Here is a 20,027-nt window from a genome sequence, read left to right as displayed (position 1 = left end):
ACTGATCTAGTACTCTACCACTAATTGATTTCTATACACAATTTGTCCCTCTATTCTGTATGTGACTTTTCTGCTTTCCCTTCTAATAATAACTGACTCCTTTATCTCTGGCTTGAATTTGTAGGAAAGATGCTGATAGGTTTAGTGTATTAACATTCTTCCTATCTGTGCAGATATTTAATCTATGGACACATAATAAGCCAGCAGCCATTCTCTATAAGGGCTTCTTCGGATCAGGTGGTCCATGAGCATCAGGTGTGGCCTGAGGGCTGGCATCCAGCAGCCTGCCCATGTAGGTGGAGGCACTTAGAAGGAAATGTTAAAATGAGGTTGAAGGTGTAACTGGTATTCTGAGACTTGGCTAACCTACTTCCTTTTCCCCTAAGTGACTTAAGAAAAACATTGTATGTTGGAAGTTGAAAATAATTCAACTCCTTAGGTCAGGAGAGTTCAAATAATTTGAAATTATGATGGTCATGATGTACTTTGTGGTCAGGTATAAAGAAAAGAAGCCTGTTACTGTCATATTTTGTGAGTATTTACTGTGTACTACCCACTTTGCTAAATATTTTTATATATTATTACATTTTTCTCACCATAAAGCATTCAAATGCTTTGATAAGTTTAATGTAACTATTGACACTGGCAATTGATTAAATTTAACCTACTATGAGCAATAGAATTGTATTTATACATCTAGATAAAAATGACAAAACATGTACCAGCTGATGGAGGAGATAAAAGTTTAGCCCATTAGAATTATGATAAAAATAAATTTGATGAAACGTTAATATTTGTTTTATTTCCTGGTACAATCAATATATTTGTCAAAATATCAATTGAACACCAAACTAGATAATTATTTATTCAATTATGAGTTGCATAGATTTATACTAGAAAAGAGCAATTCCTGAGGGGTGATATGTTTCTTATACAAAAATATATACGTTGTATAAGTATATGTGCATATATATAAAGGTTATCATGCTGCATAACCTTAGGCAAGTAATTTTACCTCTTGGAAGCTCAGTTTCCCTCGCTGTAAAAGAATTAACAGGGTTACAGGTTTGGGGGAAGAGAGATGAAAAATTATAATTAGAAAGTGCTATAAACTGTAATATATGTTAATAAGCCACATTAATTGTGATAAGAGAACCAATTATTATTCTTATTAGTATTTACCTTGTGCTATGTTATATTTTGAAAAATTGTAATTGTAAATATTAAGGATAAGGACTTAAAGAGAAGAATATGAAATACAGAGCTTTAAAATATAAGACAGAAACAACAATTTACACATATAAACTAGGGCAAATGGTGAAAACACCTAGGTTATATAATCTGATAGGATTTTATATTATAATACTTGAAAAATCATCTCAAAATGAACTAATTATTGAGCTTCTAAATGAATGCCTTAAGATCTTTTAAATGTTTTGAAGTACTGATCAAATAATCTCTTCCATGATCTTTTAGTTTTCATTTTTTTAAGGTAACACAAACTTTTTACTTCTTTAGAAACAAGAATCATAAAGGGCTTGCCAAAAGATGAATAATACCTATTTGAAAAAAATAGACTTGACCTATTTTGTGAACCATAACGAGGACAGTTTGGAAAAATAGTTCAAAGGGTCTGTATTTGGATTAGTAGAAATCTGTTATAATCCATTTTAGGCCCGTATTAGTACAAGGGGAAGCATGCCATTCCATCGGTAGTAGATATTAGACTAAGTATTGGTCACCAGCTATCTTCTAAAATCTGATCCATGTGACACATTTCTATAACCAGGAAAGTTTCCATTCATATATCACCATAACACAGCCAGGTTTGTGACCACTGGAACCCATTAGAACCACCAGTGTTAATATGAGCTGCATATATAAAACTTAAAAGTTTAATTACCTTTTACTCCATTCATATTTTGCATTATGTTTTGATTTTCTTTTATTCTATCGTAAAGTTTAAAACTCTAGGCTCTAGGTTTGAATCCTGCTTGACATCACCACCTAGCAGCTATCTGAGCCTAGGCAAGTTTCTTATTCATTCTGTTGCTATTTCCTTACGCGTAAAATGGGTCAATATAATATATCTCACAGGTCTGTCCACATGATTACAGTGGCGACTCTATAATCTATGTTAAATTCTTAGCATGAAGCCTGACACATAATAAGCCTCAACTATTGCATCCTCACTGTTGCATAGCACCGATCTCATTTTTGTATTCTTTTAGAGTGTATGGATACTCTAAGGACCTCCTGTCACTCCATGCATTCCTCTACTTAGACAAGAGCCTCTTTGAGCAACCATTGATCACTAAAGCAGAACTGGTATGAAACATCCCCAAACAGACTATAGCATATAAACAAGCCTTACAAAAGATGATACTGACACATCTTTCTATTTCTTTTTTTTTCCACCTGAAATAAAACTTTTGAGACAAGATTGCTCCTTTCCATTAATTGTCATCCTGACACTTAGAACTCCATAATGCAGAAATCAGCTTACGTTTGTTCGAAGGTGGGGGAGGGATAGTAAAGTATCCCACAACCTGAGAAGGCATTTTGAGACCGGAAAACGAAGCAGGGCACTCCTTACAGTTCACACAGAGTTTTATTCAGGATGACTTACGGACAGAGGGGATTCGGTGGACAGTGATCCAGCTGCAAAGTCTGGACCTTAGTCTACAGATTTTACAGAGCGAGGGGAGAAGTAGTAGAGCCTTACTGCGAGATCAAAGGGTTTGCATGCACCTCAGAGGGTTTGCAAGCACCTGACAGCGAACCTTTAATTAGATCTTGTGGTGCCACCAGTGCATCAGGAAAGAGAAAGACTGTGCTGTCTCTAACAGACTCATGGGAGGCCGGAGCAAACCTCCCCCAGTCCGGGCTGTGGTGGACTTTTATGAGGTATGTGTATTAATCTCCGAAGGGGCCTGGAACAAAAACTCCAAGAGAGGTCATTAAACTAACAGAAACAATACAGAGGGGCAAAACTGGAGTCAGAATTGTCAGTACCCCTATGTTTATTCAGGACTGCAGCCATCAGGAAACAATTCCCCTGTATTATTAAACATACTCCAACTTCTGTAGGGGTCAGTTTTAGTCTTGCTCCCCTCCTCCCGACCCTAGCTCTTTACTATTAGAAATTGTTTTTGCTTTTTCTCAGTGGACAGCCCTGAGAAATATATTCTTTTTTAAAAAAAATTAAGTGTTTATTTTGAGAGACAGAGACAGAGAGCAAGCAGGGGAGGGGCAGAGAGAGAGGGAGACACAGAATCCAAAGCAGGCTCCAGGCTCTGAGCTGTCAGCACAGAGCCTGATGTGGGGCTGGAACCCACAGACTGTGAGATCATGACTTGAGCCGAAGTCAGATGCTTCACTGACTGAGCCACCCAGGTGCCCCGAAATATAGATATTCTTAAAACTGGTCTTAGGAAGCTTTAGCATCTATCATTATTTTGCTCTACTATAAAATCTACCTTGTTTACAATTAAGTGAAATAAGCAGTCATGACTTTAGTAGAGTCCTCTACCAAACCATCTGGGAATTTCACAAGCTCTTTTTCTTACTGCTATTGGTATGTTTTTTGTTTTGTGGGATTTTTTGTGATTGTTGTTGTTGTTGTTGTTTTTATCTCCCACCGGAGATTTAGTTGTTATCTCTTGTTTACCCCTTGTTATTAAATAAGAGAGAAACGAGTAGAACAAAAGAGGAATATTGGTAGAGGTGTTCAGTCAGAGATAATAGAGAACTCTGAAAAGATATTTGTGTGATTGTTTTTAACATTAGGGAAATAATTATAATACTGACAATGACTATACATTCTATTTATGCTATATCTTGCTGTAAAAGACCATTCAGTTAAAAAGAAAAGCAAAATTACATGCCACAGTTCTGTATTTTAGTAAATTCATCTGAAGAGTTAGCTAAAAAAACCCTAATAATCATAGAATGTAAATACAGCAGTGTTTGTTTCTTGGCTAAGAGATACTTAAGAATTTGAGAAAATATGGTAGACTTATCATTGTTTTAAATTCTTTAATCTGCGTTATGGACGTGAAAGTACTATAAATTCACAAAAGTTAGGCATACATTTATATATGCAGAGATCATTTTCTCTGCATTGTTCTCTAAGTTATATTTAGAGGATGAGCTATATAGTTTTGTGAAGCTTGTAAAGGAAAACTGAGCTATTTATGTCATTCTATCAGATATGCCTTGTCATCTGTGTTCTATGCATAGTGAACACAATTGACTGTTTTTGTTAACTAGAATATATATTTTTATAAGATTTTTTAAAAGTTTATTTATTTTCGGGGGCCTGGGTGGCTCAGTTGGTTAAGCGTCTGACTTCAGCTCAGGTCATGATCTCACGGTTCGTGGGTTCAAGCCCCACGTTGGGCTCTATGCCGACAGCTAGCTCAGAGCCTGGAGCCTGCTTCAGATTCTGCATTTCCCTCTCTCTGTCTCTCACCTTCCTCTGCTCATGCTGTCTCTCTTTCTCTCTCAGAAATAAATAAAAAAACATTTTAAAAAAAGTGTATTTATTTATTTTTGAGAGAGAAATCATATCAATGAGGAAGGGGCAGGGAGAGAGGGAGACAGAGAATCCCAAGAAGGTTCTACATTGTCAGTGTGGAGTCTAACACCAGGGTCAGACTCACAAACCATGAGATCATAACTGGAGCCAAAATCAAGAATCAGACTACTAACTGAGTGAGCCACGTCGGTACTCCCAACTACAATATCTTTTAAGACAAGTATCTTTTTGTAATTTTTCCCCCTAGTATGATTCATGAAATGGTCTGTAGAACACTCACGTATGTTATTTGGGAAGGGAGTTCCATGTGCAGGTATGTTTGGAAACACGGGTTTAAGCAAAATTACACTCACTCATTAGAGCTTTGTACATAATAACGGACCACTAGGAGTTTCTAAAAATATGTAACATTTCCAGAACTCACTAAGCCGTATAATGCTTGTTCCTCAAAATGCCTTTAGGTTTTATTTCCTATGAAACAACCTTTTCAGAACTCAAGTTAAAGAAGCCTGGCATTAAAACTATCATTTTTAGTCTTTGGTATATAGTTAAAGATAAATTATTATCAAATACTTATTTTGTATTGAATATTTATCAAAAATGTGAAAAAAAAATAGAGACACCTGGGTGGCTCAATCAGTTGAGCATCTGACTTGAGGTCAGGTCACAATTTCACCTGAATATGAATGATTCTTACAGTCACTATATTAATTCTGATCAGCAAGACAAATAAGTAGGCACAAGGTACAACTAGAAAAATGGCAGAGGAGAGAAGAAAGGAGAAAATGTGTTTCCCACTCTTAAGGGATATTTGACCTACTGTAAAGCATCCATGCACTTGAGGAGACATGGATATTCTCATGAGATATAAACATTAAATGTATAGATTAATGAAATGATCCGTAAGGCCACTTCAGCCCCCTTGCAATCCAGTGATTTGTGTGCATAAAACTGGCAGGGAATAATATATGACTATATGCAATCAAGTACGAAGAGAAGTAACACAATGTAGTAGAAACAGAATATGATCTGGAGAAACACAGACTCCAAATTGATGACATAAATCCAGGCAAAGGATGTAACTTTCTTGAGCCTCAACATCCTAATCTGTAAAATGGTCCTAAGAATTTCTGTCCCTCTGTGGAAAGTAAGAGAGGTCCATTAGATACTGGGCCAGCACTGTATGTAGATGGAGACAGGCTGGATATGAAGACTCAGAGTGAGGGCAGGGTGTCCCATAGGACCAGCCAAGATGGTCCTTGACTTTGTACTGCATAGAAATTTAATGCAAGCCTGAGAAAGTGAAAACAAAGTTTATTGAACAGCATGAGTAACAGAGAATAGCAGACAGAGTGTCTGGGAGACTCTGAAAGAAAAGGAGAATGAGTCTCGTCATTGCTTAGGGTTAGGGGTTTAGATTGGAAAGGGGTCTAGGATACGTGTTCCATCAAGAATCCAGGGCAGAGCATAATCAAAGGCAAGTGTCAAGTGAACAATGACTCTTCCATAAATCACTGAAGTTTGGGAGTTTTGATATCAGCATTGACTGAGGTTTCTTCAAAGCTAATGTCCTGAAACATACTTGGAATCTGGCTCTTTTTAGATGTTATCAAGTGTTTGGGGCCTAAGATAAAACTTAGAAAATCATTAATGTCCATGCTTTCTTTTCCCTTGAAGTGGGAATTCCGCTTCTTTGGCTTATTTAGAGGCAAAATATAGAACATGAGTAAATGGGGCCAAGCAGAAAAACAGCAGAGACAGAGCCCTTCTAAAATGAAGTCCCTTTAGCTTCCATATCTCAAGGTAACACATTGTAAGTATTTCACAACTCTCAGATCTTCTTAAAGACATACTTCAAGGGTTATGGAAATTCTGTACTGAAGTATTCTGCAAAATTATAGATGTGAAATTTAAAACAAATCATGGGATAAAATAGCCTGTAAAGAATGGTCCTCCATGCACTTGTCATGTATGGGGGTGTTGAATCATATATGGTATACCTGAAACTAATGTAACACTGTATTTCAACTATATTGGAAATTTTAAAAAAGATTGTTACTCTTTATGTAAAAAATAATAACAGTATATTTATTTTGTTTGTATATGCCTAAAGCAATTCTGGAAGAATCAATAATAATAATAAGGACAAGGACAGCTACCTTTGAAGGTAGTAGTGGTTGGGAAGGAAACTAGACAAATAAGATACAGATGAGAAAGAGATTTTTCTCTGTATACTTTAATGTTTTTATCCTCACACTTTTCTCTAAAGACACTGAATAATCAATAAATAAGGTCAATCTTTATTTCTTAACCCCAAGATATGACCTATCAAAATGACTTACAATAGGAACAAAACCCTGATATTAGTCTGTGTTAGAGTTGGAGTCCAAGGACTTTTCACCTTATTGTAGGACCTTACTATATAACAAGGTCACAGAAACTTCAAGTTTCATGGCATTAAAGAGATGGTTTAGATTTGCATCCAGAGAACATGCCACCTTTTGTCTTATTTTTTACTTTCCTTGAACTTTTCTTTTTTGTTTTGGCTCCACCATTTATAGAGTATCTTGTCCAGAAAAATTACCACTGGTCTGGGAAAGGATACAGTCAAGTCGATACTGATTTCATATAAATTAAATGGAAGAGTTGTACTCCATCACTTTGACAACTAAATTACATGAAACTCAGCTGTAGATCAGGTGCTGGTTACTTTTCCAAATGGAGCTGGTGGTGAAACAGCCTTATTTGACACCATTAACAGTTTAGATGGCTTCGGATTTGGACATTCTTTTGGAGCTACTTTTAGCTCCGTTGACCAAAAAGTGTAACCGCCAAGTTTTGTACAATAGCCTTGGAAACAGACCCTTGTAGGAAGACAAGTGCACATTTAGAACAAACAAGGGAAACAAAGTTTTGAAACAGTGAGTGTTTATTACTGTTTCTGTTGTAGTCTTTTAACATCCAGGCATGTCTATTGTGTACATAATATGTATGCTAAGGAAGGCAGCAGGGTGAATAGAAAGGGTGCATTATACTCACTTTAATGGATGTTGATTGTATTTTGTGTGTGCTGTTAGAATTACTTGAAATAGTATACCAAAGATGCTACATTAGTTTTGTATTGTTGTTGTAAAAATCACCACAAATAGCTTAAAATGGGACAAATGTATTACCTCACACTTTTGTAGGCCAGAAGTCTTAAATACATCGTGTTTAGGTAGAGACTTCTGCTTGGGCCAGAATGAAGGTGTCGGTGGGGCTGCGTTCTTTTTGGAGGCTCTGAGAATAAACCGATTTCTAAGCCCATTCAGGAGTTTCCTTGAATTCATTTCCATGCAGTTGCAGGATTGAGGTCCTGCTCTCTTGCTGGCAGTCAGCAAGGGGCTGGATTTTGCCTAGAGGTTACCCTCTTTTCCTTTTTCATGCTTTCCACGAGCTGGTCTCCGTGCCCCCTAGAAGTGTAAGGTGCCTTTTGAGCTTCAGTTCTCCCACATTTTTCCTACTGTCACATCTCCCTGCTTCCAGACAAAAACTCTCTGCCTTTAAGGACCCATGCCATTAGGTTGAGCCAACTCACCATAATCCAGGATAATATCCCCATTTTAAGGTCCATAACCTTAATTACACCATTACTTTTGTCATGTAAATAATATATTTAGAGGATCCAGGAATTTGGGTGTGGGCATCTTTCATGGTAGGGAGAGCTCTGACTACCTCAGGTAATAAATTCCAAAAGAAAGAAGTTGTGAATATTACTGGAATTTATAAATTTTGGAGTGGAGTATCATCTCATACTCTAGGTATTAAGATAAAAAAGTTTATCGAAGACCAGTTCCTGTTTGCATTTTATGCTGTCTGCAGGGTACATATACAGGCTCCACCATTACTGTCTGAGAAAGACCATTAGTTCCTGCCCCCAAGGGGGTTTACAGGAACTTGGGAAGATAAGAAACAATACAACTTGTCATTTAAGTAGTATAGGTGATTAATGCTTAAAGACATATAAATAGAGAAGTTTTGGTGTTGAAACTGTAGGGAAGAATTCATAGAAAAGGCAGTATGTCTGAGGGCTTTAAAACACACTTAGGATTTGATGAGATGGAAAAAAAAAAAAAAGAAAAAAAGTCTTCCCACAAATAATGAATAGCAAAACCAGCAATCAGGAAAGAGAAAACTATATTTGGGGTATTTCTAACTGGAGGAAAATGCTCTAATGGATATTGTGTCGCGAGTAAAGGAAACTAGTTGGGTGATTTTCTGTTCCAGTACTTTTCAGACTTTTGCACTCAGAACCCTATGGCACTCTTAAAATGTTTTGAATATCCCTAAGAATACTGTCTATGTAGATTTTATCTATCAATATTTACTATAATTGAGAATGAAAACGGAGAGAACATTGAAATATTTATTCATTGCTGAAAGAATGAAATCTGGCCATGTGTAGCAACATGGATGGACCTTGAGGGTGTTATGCTGAGCGAAATAAGTCAGGCAGAGAAGGACAAATATCATATGTTTGCACATATAGGAGGATTAGGAGGAACTTGACGGAGGAACAAGGGGGAGAATAAGGGCGGAAATGGTGGGGGAAAGGGAGAGAGGCAAACCATGAGAGACTCTTGAATGCTGACAAAAACTGAGGACTGATGGATGTGGGGGGGAGGGGGGGATGGGCATGGAGGAGGACACTTGTGGGGATGAGCACTGAGTGTTATGTGGAAACTAATTTGACAATAAACTATTTGTAAAAAAAAAAGAAAAAAGAAAAAAGAAATATTTATTCATTGCTTTACTAAAAAATTACAGCCCCATTGCATATGAAAATAATGTGCTTTTATGAAACATAACTATGTTTTCTGGAACTAAAATAATTTAGTGGCAAGAATGCCATTGCTTTACATTACTGAAAATCTATCTACTTTTGCAGGCAATCTGTTGTAATGTCACAAGTTGTGTAGCTTCTAAACAGCTCCAGTGCATATTTGTGAGAAAATAATGGTTTTGACCCTTTGGCGCCATGAAGGGGTTTCATGGACTGCCAGGTTTCCTTGGATTAGACTCTGAGATCTGCTTTCCTATACTGTCAACAAATTTCTACTGAGCACCCAAAAAGTGCCAATCCCTATTGTCAAAGGTAGAAAATACAGCTGAATAAAATAGAAGAGGACTCTGCCCTCACAATGCTTATTTTCTCATGAGAAGGCTGACCTTAAAAACGAAACAAAGAAGATGATTTTAGGTAATGGTAGGTACTATACAGAAAATAAAGCAAGTATTGGGATGAACTGCAGTAGAAACAGATCTGAGCTGTAGGAGACTTAGATACAGGGTAGTCAGGCAAGACAACTTAAGGGAGAGATTTTAATCATGAGCTACAGAAAGCGCAGCCATGTGAAGAGCTAGGAAAAACATACTCTGAGGGAACAGCTGGTAAAAAGACTCAAGGTAAATTGAAGAGTTAGAGGAGCAAAAAGACTAACCTGGAGGCAAAGAAAAAAATAAGACAAAGAATCAGAGACAGGGGCAGGATCTATTTCATTTCAGGCCTTGTAAACCATGGTCAGGATTTTTGGAGTGTATTCTCAATATTATTTGAGAATTTTAAGAAAAAAATAGCATAATCGAATTCACATTTTCAAAACATCATCCTAGCTGCTACATGAAGAATGGTCTGTAAAAGAGCAAGAAAGGGAGAAGGGAAACCATTCAGGGGACTGTTGCCTTAGGCCTGATATGAGATGATGTTAGTTCTTCCTGGGAACAGCTGGGGGAAATGATGGGCAGTCATCAAATTCAAAATGGAGGTAAAACTGACAGAACTGATACATTCATTTCCCCTTTAGTCTGATTAAAATCCATTTCTTTACTTGACCATTTCTCTAACTTGTCAACCTCATTTTGAAATATGTGCCGATCTTTCAAAGCCTTAGCACTTTTTGCCACTTATTGTCACCCCACAACTTTAATGAGCATCCTGTCTTGTAGACATCATTATAGCATATTAATTATATCGTATCATAACTTACCTCACTGACCTGTAGCAGTGAGTCTTTTCTAGAACAGCTTTTTTTGTGAATTCAAAATGAGCATTAATAAAAGTTACTGTTGCAGACTAAAAATATGTCACTCAGACATTTTTTTGTGCAAAATATTCCATTCAAAGTATATTTACCTTTGCCCTTCTATCTTCCCATCACCCTCATGGCAAATGTCTATTTATCTCCTGGTTGTTGAGAGCTTGTAGCATGCTAGCATTGTCATATTGCTGATAAATTAGGACAAGTTTGTCTATGAGCCAGTTTTGTTCAATAGGGTGCTTGAAATTAACAATAAGCTCTTAATAAGACAAAAGCAAAATCTGGAAACAAACATTGAAATAATGATACAATTTTCTGTAAAAAGAATTTATACATTGGGGCATCTGGGCAGCTCAGTCCGTTAAGTGTCCAACTTCAGCTCAGGTCATAATCTCGCAGTTCAGTTCATGAGTTTGAGTCCCATGTAAGACTTTGTGCTGACAGCTTGGATCCTGGAGCCTTCTTCAGATTCTGTGTCTCCCTCTCTCTCTCTCTGTCATTCCCCTGCTCATGCTCTATCTCTCTCTCTCAAAAATAAATAAACATAAAAAAAAGAACTTATACATTAAGGCTTCCTAGCAGATAGAGTCAGTAAACTTCTGTTTGAATGGTATAATTTCATAGACCAGGAAGATGTCCTTTTGTCTTCAAAATATCTCCTCTGTGACCATTGGTAATATATGAAACTTGATAATTATAATTTCCTCAACTTCAGTGAAATAAAGATTTTGCTCTCTAATAAAATGAAAATATTCTCAAAGGAACCCACTGATCCTCCCCAAAATCCATGCTTTAATTTTGTTAAGTGCCTTGGTTGCTTTATTGAGAACTAATTTGACAAGTGCAGGATAAAAGAAGTGATGGTTCTTAGGAAACAAGAGGAAAATGAACAGACATGGGAAGAACAGGCAAAGAGTTTTCTCTGTCTGGTGTACCCCTCTGCCTTCGCTTCTTTGTCATACATTTACCTCATCATCACGTTCTCTAACTATGATTTAGCTGAGGATAGAGGCATGTTTAAAGATTTTGTTGGGTGTGCCTGTGTGGGGCAGTTGGTTAAGCCTCCGACTCTTGATTTCATCTCAGGTAATGACTTCATGGTTCCTGAGATCCAGCCCCAAGTTGGGTTTTGTGCTCGGCATAGAGACTTCTTGGGATTCTCTCTCTCCCTCTTTCTCAACCTTTCCCTGCATACTTTCTCTCTCCTTCTCTCTCTCTCTCACTCTCTCTCTCAATCTCTCTCTCTCACACACACACACACACTCACACACACACACACTCTCTCTCTCAGAATAAACAAACATTAAAGAAAATATTTTTATAGATTTAGGTTTCCTTTTATAACTCTCCATTAGTATATTTCTTGTTTATAGTTTTTTTTGTTTTTTCTTGTTTTCCCTTATCTGTAAGAAAGGAGATTTATAGTACTATCGGTTACCTGGGTGAAGTAAGGAGATGAGTGCATTTTAATTCTCATTGTTTTCTCATTTCTATAGAACATCGTTATGGTCTTCATAGCTGTGCCTTATATACTGTCTTTTAAACTCTCCCAAGTCATTCTAGTCAGGCTTATCTCCTCCTTACTTTTAGAATATTAGTAAAACTGAGGTCCAAGAAATCATTGCACTAAAGTCATATGGCCAAAAAGTGATGTCTTGAACTGAACACTTGGCTTCAACTCTTACCACTGTATTATTTTGGCTTCTGTCTCCTAGGTAAAACATTTTTATATTTCATAATTGCTAGTATATTTTATTACTTCAAATTCTGTTTCTTTTTTGTACAGCTGTTTCCCTTAATTATGTTTTAACATAGTTATGTAATTAAATTATTACTTGTAGGAAGGAGTTTATCAATCGGCCTTTGCTACACAAAGAAAGGCAGAGAAGATAGTCTAATCATCTTGTCAGCTGTCCTTTTGGGAAAATAGACAAATCATATTTTTGAGGAGTAAGAGACTTATCTCTGCCTTTAGCTGATGTCCTGGGCTAAGGATAACCTGAAGCGTATAGGACCCAGCATCTATGAAGTAGGATTGTCTGGGGCATATCACTACTCTATACTACTGGATGGGGGTATATAGTGCTTTATCTTAAGTCCTTGATAGTTTATATCCTTGAAATTACTCAGCAAAACTTGACACTGGGTAAAATCTTTTAGGTTTATGTGAGTATGATTTCACAGTCTGATCCTCACATTTGTCAGTAGACAACACAGTCATATTTTGAAGAAATCTCAAGTGGAAATATCAAAGATAAGAAGCCATTTTGCTTTCCTTTGCCTTTACCCAAATTGAAATGTTACTGATACAATATGTTGGCAAATAGTCTCCCTATTGAATTGGTGAATTCAAAGCCATCCTTTTAAGCAGTGAAAATGCCTGATTTAATTTCAATAGTTATAAATCAAAATTAAGCCTAGGAAACTGGACCCGTAAATAGCTGTAGAGAACCCAGCTGCTATTATTCTAAAGGCACTCTGAGATCAATTTGCATGGAGGTGATGTAGCTATGAGATAAAGGAATTGTCTTTCTGCCCAGTTAGGAGCAGTCACCAGGATTTAAAGTACCCAATAGGGAGAGAAACCAGCAATTATTTTTTTTAAGCCAAGGAAAAATTGTATTACTAAAATGAGGAATAAAGACTATTTTTGCAGTGATCATTTTGTTCCATCGAACATTTTTCTGGATTAAATATGAAGATTGGAGATAAAAGGAATATCTGATTTCACCTCAAAGTCATTTAGACAAAGAATGTGAATCCCACCTTCTCCTAATCAAATTAATTTGTCCGGTGATAGAATTTTTTTTCTCTCTACTTTGGATTTAACCAAATGAAATGATGCTTCTTAGACTGTGACCTTGTTAAAAACCACAGACAATTCATTCATCTTGTGTGTTCAATTCTAAACAGACAATCCTCAGGCTTAGAAATAATTACTGCAATAAACAGATAAGGTTGTAGAGTGAGACGATGATAGGCAGATTTCAAGGATTTTTGTTAATTATAACAAGTGTGGATTTGTAGTATGTATCTTAGAAGTTGACCCAGGTTGTGGTTTAGTTTCAATTGTTGTACACTCACCCATATAATGAGAGGGGAAATAGGTCCAAAGAAGTAAAATAACATGTCCAAAGTGACATAAATATGTAAATGAAAGAGAAAGAACGTATTAGAATCCCAGTTTTTCCACTCAGTTTTTGTGATCTTTCCTCTTTGGTCTAACATATCAATTTACAATTTTTTGTTATATTCAGGTAACAGTTCATATACTTGTAGTTGGCATCCATTGTTTAAAAATACCATTAATCTTTACCTATTAAATGATAAATACTTCAGTTCCCCAACTCTAAATAAAATCCTGTGAAACATACTTTTAGGTTACAGACATATCTGTGATTTTGAAAATACACTCACTTTCTTAAGTTGAGTTAATAATACAGAAATTGGATTCTGGGTACCATCTCCTGTTTTTCTTCTGTAATTTCCTAGGTCATTAGTGGTAGTCAAAATGCTATTTTAACACAGAAATAACAGAGCTCATTTATACAAAGTATTTCAGCAGTTATGACATCTTTTATTTGTGGTCACACATATGTTCTGTGCCAGTTCATTTGGTCTTTGCACACAAGTGTAAGCAGAAAATGTGCAAAAGTCACAGGATACAGTGGGCCATACAAACAAGTATGGCTTTATTTGGAGGCACAGCCAAGAGAAGCCAGGTGGTGACTGGGAAAAACCATTTAACACTTGACAGTCACTGCCTAGTGGAGCTATTCTTTGACATGCCAACCTCCAATCCTGGGACCTGCATATCCCTCTTATACTCTTTCTGTTATGCATTTGAGCATTTCATGAGAATCCTCTTTCCCCTATTTCATCTATCAAAGTCTGGTCAAAGGACCAATATCTTCCTTATATAGTTGTATACTTTCTCCTTGGAATTTCTGTCTTTTAAATATACATTATATTGTGATATGAAACACTTTGCCCTATCAGAAACTATTCAAGTGTTAACATTCAGCAGAGTCAGCAAGGCCAATTTAGGGCAATGGAGCCTGGGAGACAGTGAAGTTCCCTGACTTTGCATGGAGGAGATATTTTTCTATTCAATCCATGGATAATGGTAGCCTTGCCACTGATAAGTTGGCACTTCCCATTTATCAAAATTCACTAGTAGTTTTGAGTCTTACCAAGATTGAATGTTTTAAATTAAATATGAAACTCCTGCATTGTCACAGACTAGGATACAGAGCCTATATTCACAAAATGAACATTTTGATTGGCAAATGAAGAGACAGTGATTGATAATGGGATTTTTGTGTTTTGCTAACATGGAAAAGCTGACAAGAACAGATTAGATGGGGTGTGAGTAATTGTTTAAATGCAGGACTGACCGAATGCCTCATACTACCCAAAAGGAAAAAATAAATTTAAAAAAGAGAGAGAGAGAAAGAAAGAAAGAAAGAAAGAAAGAAAGAAAAAGAAAGAAAGAAAGAAAGAAAGAAAAAGAAAGAACCAAAATCTCTCTCTTCAGTTGTTAATCTGAGGTCTTCATTGCTGGGAAGTCTAATGAGATTGATTGCAAAAATAGCTTTTTATTGATGGGTCATAAGATAAACAGGGACAAAATAGTAGATGAGTGATTTTAAATTCTCTGTTTTATGGAGGACCATGGCGGAGGAGAAGGGGAAAATAGTTGGGGAGAGGGAGGGAGACAAACCAGGAGAGACTCTTAAATGCCGAGAACAAACTGAGGGCTGATGGGGGTGGGGGTGAGGGGAACGGGGGTGATGGGCATGGAGGAGGGCACTTGTTGGGATGAGCACTGGGTGTTATATGGAAAAGCAGCTTGACAATAAACTATGAAAGAAAAAAAATTAGTAATTTCTCCATTTTATATCATATTCGAGTGTAGCCCTTCACACTATGATTCTGATTAGAATTTTAAATATGCTTGAGAATTAAAAAGAAATAGAAGTTATGAAAGATCTCCACAGAGTAGCTTCTTAGGCAGACTGGAATTCTTTGACCTTGAAAAGATAAATCCAGAACAAGCTAAAAACAGCACATAATATTACCGCTAACATATAATGCATAGCATGTGATTGTATATCACAGAGTAACAATAAAAAGAAACAACCAGAAAATAAAAAAGGAATTATGCTTAAAATAGGATTATATACTGATGTAATCTTTAATAATATTCAAAGGCATTTGTATTCCATTTATGAAATGNCTATGGAGGATCATTTAAATGTGTTCCAAAATAATTTGTCTCTCACTCTTTCCCTTTCTCTCTCTCTTTAGTTAACTAAGCTTACTTTGGAAAACAAAACAGGAAGAGGAATTAGTAAGGATTAGAAAGAATCTCCTCTTTTTTATGGCCTCAAGTCAATTCATTTGATATTTTTTTCTTTGTTTTCATACACAGATATATCCTCCAAAGCCAGTCTGAATCAGTACAGGATATAAATTAAAGACTTTTCAGATGTGTGTAGGTAAATTCCATCTAGATGACTTCACATTTATATAGAAGTAAAGCTAAGTATGTTTTGGAAGACTTTGCAAAAGAATATTCTATCTTCTTCAGAGGAAATGGGAGCTGTGGGCTGCTATTATAGTTCAGAGTGAGAAAGCAAAGGTAGGGATTTATATGGAGTGGCCCTGTGTCTGCCACCAGGCTCTGGGGCCACCAGAAGACTGACTGAAAGTAANGGTTGTTTGTTGTTGATGTACAGATGTACACAGGGGCAAGTTCCTAAAGGGAACGGGGTGTTTTTATTACATGCTTTTTTGTCTTCTTTGGTCCAATCTGCCAGTTCTACAAAATACAGTATTANAAAAAAAAAAAAAAAATCACAAATCTTTACAATGACATTTCAGAACAAAACTGGTCAAATATGTTGCTTCTTCATAAAATAAGACTGTTCTATTTTTCCCAATGAAATAAAATGAGCATATTTTAAAATTTCTTTCATTCGATGTTAAAAAAGAGTCATTTATTTGAATTGCTGTCAAAATGTCTTATGAGATAACAAGATCATCTGAACCTGTTAGCAGAGTTAAGCCCAGAAGAACTATTCTAAGAACATACATTTTCGTTTACATGTAATACAGTTATTCAAGTACTATATATTTGGACAAGCCCAGTTCTGTTTTCCTGATTTTTTCTTTTCCCATGTCATTCATTTTCCTGTTTACTTTTAAGCTAAGAAATTTCCCTTCTAAATTTTTTTAATGTTTTTATTTATTTCTGAGAGAGAGAGAGAGAGAGAGAGAGACAGCGTGAGCAGGGGAGGGTCAGAGAGAGAGGGAGATACAGAATCTGAAGACAGGCTCCAGGCTCTGAGCTGGCTGTCAGCACAGAGCCCGATGTGGGGCTCGAACCCACGAACCATAAAATGACCTGAGCCAAAGTCAGGCGCTTAACCGACTGAGTCACCCATGTGTCCCAAGAAATTTTCCTTCTAAAGATCTCTTGGTGTATGAAACCAACTCTGCATGTTTCCCCTTACATCTTTAAAGCTGCTATATGTTTGCCTACAAAGAGATTGTGACCATTAGAGATTCCTGTCATGCCTCCAATCTAAAATGTAATCATTGACTTTTGAAGTAGTCAAAGGAAATGCTTTTAAAAAAATGTCACCCCAGGGCAGTGAGGTGACTTAAACAGCATCCTAAATTTAATATCCAACTTAATACATCATTTAATCTGTTGTACCTGATGACAGGCAGATATTTCACATGGATAATACAGGGAACACAGTGGTTAAGCAATTCTCATGGCTAGAGGAAAAGAATAGTGCAAAGAGTGGTTAATTTAATAAGTGTGTGTGCGTGTGTGTGTGTGTGTGTGTGTGTGTGTGTATAAGAGAATCAGGAAAAGTACTTAACATATTTTATCTGCTTCAGTTTATGCCACTTCAGATCATAGAACCAATAGTTTTCAGGCTCAGATTTTGATGAGATCTGTGTTCCGAGATGACACTTAGGATAAGAGTGCTTCAGTACAGATATGTACTCAATTTTTACACAAACATATGTTCTCAAGGCCACTTACTGAGACTAGTATAATGTGATAGGAAACACATATTTGGTCTCCCCCCGAGTTCATGGCACTGTGTTCCTAAAACCCTTGGGATGTCCTGGTAGATGCCATAGGAGTGTCTTTTGTTATTAATAATAAGACACTTTCAACCATAGCAGAGCTGATGAGGTCACTCCAGGAAGGTGGGGGCTGGTTCCTGAGGAACCAACCATGTGATTAGAGGTTGGAACTTTTAGCACCTCCCCTTGACCCTCTGGGGAAGGGAGATGTCTGGAGATTGAGTTCAGTCACCAATGGCCAACAATTTAATCTCTCGTACCTACACTATAATAAAGCCTACATAAACACCATAGCCCAAAGGGGTTTGGAGAACTTCTGTGTTATGAACACATCCAGGCGCATGGAGGGTGACACGTGGAAACTCCATGCCCCTTCCCACAGACCCAGCCCTATACATCACCTCCATTTGGCTGTTCCTAAAGTATATTGTTTCTAATAAATGGGAAATAGTAAGAAAAGTGCTTGCCTGAGTTCTGTGAGCTGTTGTAACAAATTATTGAACTCGAGGGTCTCACAGGACACACAGAACAAGTGACAGAAGTACAGGTGATGGCCTGGGACTTGCAGTTGGTACATGAAATGGGGAAGAGTGTTCTGAGACTGAGACCTTACACTGTGGGGTCAGCTCTCACTCCTGGCAGTTCTTGTCAGAACTGTAGGACATGCAGTCGATGTCCAGAGACTTGGAAAATTGGTTGATGGGAAAAACCCCTATTCATTGGGTGTCAGAGTGTTGAGGGTAAAGGAAACCGACAGTTTTTTGATATGTTTTGTTTTTAGTTGTTGTTGGGAAGGGACACATTACAATTCACTCCTGTGACCCTGTTGCACCTATTAATGTACTTGTGTATAACTTCTCTGAGTTAAAGATATAGAGAAACCCAAAGATTTGCAAATGCTTTGCAAGGCTTTGATGGCTTCATGGTATGATGCACTAGAAAATTCATCCATTTTGTTGTCTCTAGATGGCTTTTATTCTATATGTAAAGAGCACTATTAGAATTTCATAGGTTTGTATGCTGAATCATTCATTGAATGGGCCACTGAATACATATTTATGAGTGCATGGAATATTCTGTTTCATAACACCATGCTTTTCATTGTGTTTGTATTTCACGTTATGTCCAATTATCAAGTAGCCTGGCAGCGAATTGAATTGACTGGAAAGTTGAGTTTGACTTAAAATTTCATGTAAAATTGAAATGTCAGATCACAGCATTTCTGTTTTGCCATCGTTATTCAAAATACAGGAGGATGAGAAACCCCAGATGGATTTATAAAGTTATTAGCCTTTGTTTCTTCATTTTAAGATAACTCTTTTTGTAGGCATAGTGATGGATGACAGTCTTAAATGCAATTCCTTTCCCATATTGGACTCTATTCTAGGTACTTTGGATTATATAGAGATAGAAATAACTTCCTCTTTTGCTACCTAAAAGCTTATCGTTTCCTATGGAAGACATCATATGGTAAACATTAAAAACACAGTGTGAAACCAAGCAACCAGGCTAAACATAGAGACAAGACATAAACCAAGGACTTCTGGCTAGGGAATCTGGATAGCTTCATAGAAGATGTGATTTTGAGCTGGGCTTTGAATACAGAGAATTTAAAAAATGGAACCCATTTGTCTATATAGGATGGCATTTAGAGCAGAACTGTGTTGGTGTATACAAGTGATTACCCAAACTGATGTGTAGCTGTACTCACTGAAATCTGTGAGGCCGATAAAACTGTTAAGTTGGTTTTGTTTGTAAGTCTATTTTTTTAGGCTTTTAACATTTTTGGAAGAAGAGATAAAATGAGGACTACAGAGATTGTACACTTTTATTGGTTTGTCTACAGTGATATTTTGTTTCAGTTTGCTTTTTAATGTAATAAGTCTGTATATATTAAATTTAGTTGAATGCTGATTTAAAAGGTTTTGATGTGGATCTCAGTACATTGCCTTAAAATGAAATAAACTGATTACCTCAACTCATGTTCTCATAACTTAGATCCAATTGCAGAAAACTCAACTATTAATAGTCAAGAGGTATTTCTATCTATTTTTAAGTCTCCAAATTAGAAAAGAATCCATTGCAGTGTGTTTGTAGGAATCAAGCAGAGCTTAATGTGGTACAAAGGACTTGAAATAGAGCATGCCATTATGGAGGAAAAATCTGTGATTGCCAGTAGGTAGCCATGGTGTTTGTTTCCCTGTAACCTTTGAGCTTTAGGACTAATTGTATAATCAATATTCTTCTACTGGATTCCATACTAATGTTACTCTTGAGAGCATTTGGGACATGCAGGGCCT

The 20,027-nt window shown here is 36.7% G+C and overlaps 1 protein-coding gene across 5 annotated transcripts in view; it reads left to right on the top strand.

Annotated features, from left to right (window-relative positions):
* NRXN1 (neurexin 1) overlaps positions 1-20,027 on the top strand; it is a 1,134,059-nt gene that overhangs the window by 336,603 nt on the left and 777,429 nt on the right. The window contains exon 5 of one of the 5 annotated variants that reach the window (XM_077749163.1): positions 13,702-13,724. The exons of the other annotated variants lie outside the window; for them this stretch is intronic. Within the exon in view, the coding sequence (XP_077605289.1) occupies positions 13,702-13,724 (23 nt within the window). The remainder of the gene's footprint in view (positions 1-13,701; positions 13,725-20,027) is intronic. 5 annotated transcript variants of the gene reach the window in all.

Source organism: Crocuta crocuta, unplaced genomic scaffold, assembly GCF_008692635.1.
Source record: "Crocuta crocuta isolate KB4526 unplaced genomic scaffold, BGI_CrCroc_1.0 scaffold118, whole genome shotgun sequence".
Lineage (NCBI taxonomy): Eukaryota > Metazoa > Chordata > Mammalia > Carnivora > Hyaenidae > Crocuta > Crocuta crocuta.
The sequence above is the reverse complement of the archived record's forward strand: the minus strand, read 5'-3'. Positions and strand labels throughout refer to the sequence as shown.